At 60.4% G+C, this 5,557-nt stretch overlaps 1 protein-coding gene across 1 annotated transcript in view; it reads left to right on the plus strand.

Annotated features, from left to right (window-relative positions):
* Positions 1-18: 18 nt before the first annotated feature.
* EMC10 (ER membrane protein complex subunit 10) overlaps positions 19-5,557 on the plus strand; it is a gene marked incomplete at its 5' end in the record, with an annotated part of 6,409 nt that continues 870 nt past the window's right edge. Inside the window, 6 exon segments of the mRNA XM_014586330.1 lie at positions 19-59; positions 2,081-2,153; positions 3,561-3,670; positions 4,502-4,606; positions 4,952-5,133; positions 5,227-5,320. Of these exon segments, the coding sequence (XP_014441816.1) occupies positions 19-59; positions 2,081-2,153; positions 3,561-3,670; positions 4,502-4,606; positions 4,952-5,133; positions 5,227-5,320 (605 nt within the window).

Here is a 5,557-nt window from a genome sequence, read left to right on the forward strand (position 1 = left end):
AGCCGCCGCCCGTCCGGCCCCGGGGCAGCGGCTGCGGGGCCGGGGCCGCCGCGCGGGGGGTGAGTGCCCATTAGGTCTGCACAGAGGGCGAGGCCGACGGGAGTGCCGGGCCTTGGCTTTTAAGGTGGGAAGCGAGGCCGCGCGGGACCGAGGGGAGAAGAGGCGAGGCCTTGGGAGTCTAGGTGGGTTCAGGCAGAAAGCGAGGCCGCAGCCATGCACGCGCAGGAGGCCGAGGCCAGGCCCCAGGCCGCAGCGACTGGGAGTAGGCGGGGATAGTTCGGAAGGCCGAAGGCGCGAGCGCGCACGGAGCCGGGAACAGGCGTTAGCTGCGGTGAGGAAGGGAGGCCAGTGTTTCCGCCGTCGTTAGGACTTTAAAAGCCGCAGTCGTGAATATGCATGAGGGGGTGTGCCCTGCACGAAGTCTTGGCGAATCAGAGGTCGGGGTGGTCAAAATACAAATGGGCATGAGGAGGGGCGCCTCAGGGATTGGATGGTTGTGTCTCAAGAACACGCATGAGGGCGGGGCCGGAACGAGGTTGCCAAGGGTTCTGAGGCAGAGATTCCGAGAGATGGGAGAAGGCGAGTGTGCAGCCTGTGCTTGAGAAGGCGGAACTCGGCTGGGGGGTCGCGGGGTTGTCACGGTGAAACCGCGGCCTTTGGATCTTAGCATGGAAAAGAAGCTCTGGGAGAGGGAGAGTGGTTTGATTTATGTTTTTGCGTGCGCACATGATGGGAGGGAGGGTCAGTCCTTGGGGGTGGCCACGCCACAGTCCCTTCTCCGTCGTTCTCCTTGGGGGTGGCCACGCCACAGTCCCTGCTCCGTCGTTCTCCTTGGGGGTGGCCACACCACAGTCCCTTCTCCGTCCTCCTTGGGGGTGACCACACCACAGTCGGGACTTCGCGTCACTCGTGGGGGTTGGCCACGCCACAGTCCCTTCTCCGTCGTCCTCCTTGGGGGTGGCCACACCATCTCCTCCTCAGGAGGATGGCCACACCACAGTCCCTTCTCCGTTCTCCTTCTTGGGGGGATGGCCACACCACAAACCTTTCTTTGTACTCCTCCCAAGATTTTGGGTATGTATGCACTCGAACCCAGTGCGATTTTTTTTTCAGAATTATTTAATTTTATTCATTTATTTTAATTTGACCAGAGAGAGAGAGACAGAGAGAGGGAAAGTGAGAAAGCATGCTCCCAGACCCAGGACTTGAACCGTCATCGGCCATGTGGGAGTGTCCAGTGCCTTAACCACCACACCACCTGCTGGTCCCCACCCAGTGTGATTTTAAAGCCACCTTGTCTGGGACTCAAACTACTGTTGGCCAGGTGGGAGTCCAGTGCCTTAACCACCAGACCACTTGCTGACCTGAGGGAGTGTGTTTTTAACTCATGAATTTTTATGATGTAAGGCATGAAAGTGACCTGGTGATAATTGCTTTGGTAACAGCCATGTTCGTAGGGTCTGATTCTGGTTTTTCTTTTTTTAAAAATTATTTAATTTTATTTGTTATTATTTTTTTAATTTGACCAGAGAGAGAGACGGAGAGAAAAAGTGAAAGTGAGAAAGCAAGCCACCAGGTCTAGGACTCGAACCATGGTCAGCCATGTGGGAGTCTAGCACCTTAACCACCACAATACCTTTAAAAGAGATTTATGCTATAAGGCCTATGTGTGCTCACTGGAGAGACAGGAAATAGCGAGAAATCACCCCCAGCAGGTTGGCCATGCCGCAACCCCATTCTCCATTCTCGTCTCGGGATCTTGGGCACGCACACACATGTGCCTGGCATGTTTTAAGCCGCCAGGCCTGGGACTCAAACCGCAGTAGACTACCGGAGTCCAGCAACGTGACCATTACACCATCTACTGGTCCCGTGTCGGGTCTGGATTTTAGGGAGGGGGTATTAGTGAAGTGGGGTTTCCCTGGTGCAGTGGGGAGAGGTGAAGTGACTGGCTGTGGACATGGAGAACGGGATGCTCGGGCTCCTTTGTGAGCCTGCTGGTCTCTGCTCTGGGGTCTTTGGGTCCTGCCCTGCCAAAGCAGGGTGGGCCTCACTTCGGTGCCCTCTGTTTCTTCTGCAGGCTGGGGCAGAAGGCCGCGAGGGTGAGGGCTGCGGCACGGTGGGGCTGTTACTGGAGCACTCGTTTGAGATTGGTGAGTCCCGCACACGTGTGAGGCCCTGAGGTCAGGATGCAGCCAGGTGCCAGCGGTGTGCAGCATCCGCTGTTACTGCCAGCCTTGCGCCTGGGGAGGTAGGGGCATAGGAGGAGAGAAACACAGTCTTCATGATTGATTTACTTCTTGTAAAAAGAATAATTTAATTTAATTTAATTTAATTTATTCTTCTTCAGCTTGACCAGAGAGACAGAGTGAGAAGGCAAGCTGCTAGATCTGGGACTCGAACCACAGATGGCCATGTGGGAGTCTGGCATCTTAACCACTATGCCACCTGCCAGCCCCTGTTGATTTACTTTTTAAAGTTCATGTTTTAAAAGAATTACTTATTTAATTTTATTTGTTATTGTTATTTTAAAATTTGCTATAGGATATATGTACCCACCAGAGAGACAGGGAGAAAAAGAGAAAGCAAGAAAACAAGCCACCAGGCCACCAGGTTGGGACTCGAACTGCAGTTGGCCGTGTGGGAGTCCAGCGCCTTAACCACCACACCATCTGATGGCCCCAACACAACTTTTAAATTCCCCCATACCTGTACGTCAAATCCCAGACAGCCAGTGCGGCGCAGTTTCAGAGCTCATGCTTCCAAACAGCTGCCACGTGCCCTGCGTTAGTGGTTTAACACCCTGCGTATAGTAACTGGGATGCCCTGTGCCCATTGCACAGGGCGGTAGGTGGTAGTAAGAGCCCTGTTTTAATTTTTAAGATGTTTTTGCCTTAGGGCACATGTGCTCTCTGGAGAGAGAGACAGAGACAGTGAGAGGGCCACTGGGGGGATGGCCATGCTGCAGTCCCTTTTCCATTCTTCTCCTGGGATCTTGGGCACGCACACACGTGCCGGCATGAGTTTCAAGCCACCAGGTCCGGCCATGTGGTAGCCTCTGCACCCTCTGCTGGCTGCAGTCCTGTTTTCAGCAGAGGAAACAGGCTCGCGGAGGCGCCACACGGGCCCCTCAGGAAGTGAATGGCAGAGCTGAGACCAGCTCCACGCCCAACCTCAACCTCTTCGACGGCAGCCTTTGGGTTCCCTGAGCCACAGGTCAGCGCTGAACCCGAGGCCCCCAGCCCAGGGGCACTGGCCGGCAGCCCTCCCAGCTCAGACCCGTCTGCTCCGTGCACAGCGCAGGTTTCCACGCGGCAGGCACCTGGAGTGTATCTCAGGCCTGGGAAACCGGCTCGGAGAGTTGATGTGACTGTCCCCAGGTCGCCTGGCAAGGCAGAGGCAGGGCCTGGAAGGTTCGGGGTTCATTCTAATGCTGTGGGCTGCCTTGTGAGATGGCGTTGTGGGGTGCAGATGGGAAAAGGGGGCTCAGGACTGTTGGGTGGAGATTCGAGTCTGGGGTTGGTGGGTCGGGGCGGCTGCTCAGCCTGGTCTCCCCACAGATGACAGTGCCCACTTCCGGAAGCGGGGCTCGCTACTCTGGAACCCACAGGATGGAACTTTGTCCCTGTCTCAGCGGCAGCTCAGCGAGGAGGAGCGGGGTCTACTCCGGGTGAGGGGCTCCCCACTTGCCCTCACCCCCACAATCTTCCCTGCAGGGCCAGAGGGGATGCTGGCACCTCCTGCTGCCCTCGCCCCCGGCCTCTGCCGCTGCCCAGGCAAGGGCTCTGTGGTTAGCCTGAGTTCCAGGACGCCACGTGTCTGCCTGGGGCCTGCGTAGCACGCACCCCCGCCTGCCAAGTCCCCTCCCTTGCAGGCTTCTCACAGTCGCTCCCCACCCTCCGATTCAGTGGGGTGGTTCATGGTCAGGCTGAGATAGGCTGCTCCCCAGAGCATGGCCAGAGGCTCCTATCTGTCGCCTGCTGCAGGCCTGGCATGGTCCTCCCTGGCATGGTGCTGGGGAACTGGGGCTCTAGGTCGGGGGGTGGTGGTGGCCAGGGGACAGCTTTCTGGGCACACTCACAGAGGCCGGCATAGCCCGCTTGTGTGTCCCATGGGAGGGGCTAGAGGCACAGGCGTCATCCTGGCAGTGGGGTCCCCACAGTGGTTGCTGTGGGGGACACCAGGCTGTGGTCTACCTGGGTCAGCCTTTCCACCTGGTACATGGGGTTCTCAGTCAAAGCTGCCCCCAAAGATAATTTATTGTTGGTGTTGCTGGAGGGGCCTGGTGTGGGGTGGGTATCAGGTGCGGCTGGATCCAGGGACAGGGATGGTGTCCTTGGAACTCATCCTGTTGCTACCTGGGCTCTGGCTCCCTGTGGCAGACTCACGCCAGTCACTCTGGTGGGAAGGTCCTGACAGTCGCACCTTGGCCAGGCCAGGGAGTGCCCGAGGGCCGGGTGACTGGCTGGGGGGCTGGTGCCCTCCTCTGGCCACCCTGCAGGATGTGGCAGCCCTGAACGGCCTGTACCGTGTGCGAGTACCACGGCGCCCAGGGACTCCTGATGGCCCAGAAGCTGGTGGCTACGTCTCCTCGTTTGTCCCTGCGGTGAGTCAGTGAGCAGGCCCACTGCCCGCAGGCGCCCCCCTTCCGTCTTGCCTCCAACTTGACCCGGCAGTTGTCCAGCCCTGGTCCCTCACTGGGCAGAGGCGAGGACCTAGCCCTGCCTGGCCCTCCAGGTCCCTGGTGTGGAGGGCCGGTCACGGTCAGTGCCTGGGTCCTTTAATGGGGGCAGTGTAGGGACCTTGTGGGAGGCTGTCGAGCCTGCCCTGTGCCTGAGGGTGGCAGGGAAGTTCTGAAGGAGGCCTGGGGCCCCTATGGGGCCCCGCCCCCACTTCTGGCCGCGGCCTCGTGCCTGCCGCTCTCCCTCCTGACCCGCCGTCCCGTCCGCAGTGCTCCCTGGTGGAGTCGCACCTGTCGGACCAGCTGACCCTGCACGTGGACGTGGCGGGCAACGTGGTAGGCGTGTCGGTGGTGACGCAGCCTGGGGGCTGCCGGGGCCACGAGGTGGAGGACGTGGACCTGGAGCTGTTCAACACGTCGGTGCAGCTGCAGCCGCCGGGCACGGCCCCCGGGTGAGGACGCGGGCGCCGGGCGGGGGTCCCTGGTCCCTGGGCTGCCCGGCTGCCCGCCGGGTCTGCAGCCCTGCCCTCTCCGCTTGCCCCCAGCCCCGAGACGGCCGCCTTCATCGAGCGCCTGGAGATGGAGCAGGCCCAGAAGGCCAAGAACCCGCAGGAGCAGAAGTCCTTCTTCGCCAAATACGTGAGTGGGCGCGGCCCGGCGTGGTCCTCCCCGCAGCCCCCTGCCCCGCAGCCCGGGCCCTGCTCCGCCCTGGCCCCGCTCCGCCCTGGCCTGCTCCGCCCTGGCCCCGCTCCGCCCTGGCCCTGCTCGCGGACCCGACGGCCCCAGTTCAGGCCCGGAGCCGGGTGGTGGCCCGTCTGGAGGGACCCAGAGGTGGCCAGGAAGGCAGGGCTGGGACCGTGGCGGGGCGCAGGGGAG

Source organism: Tupaia chinensis, unplaced genomic scaffold (genome assembly GCF_000334495.1).
Source record: "Tupaia chinensis unplaced genomic scaffold, TupChi_1.0 Scaffold000129_1, whole genome shotgun sequence".
NCBI classification, from domain to species: domain Eukaryota; kingdom Metazoa; phylum Chordata; class Mammalia; order Scandentia; family Tupaiidae; genus Tupaia; species Tupaia belangeri.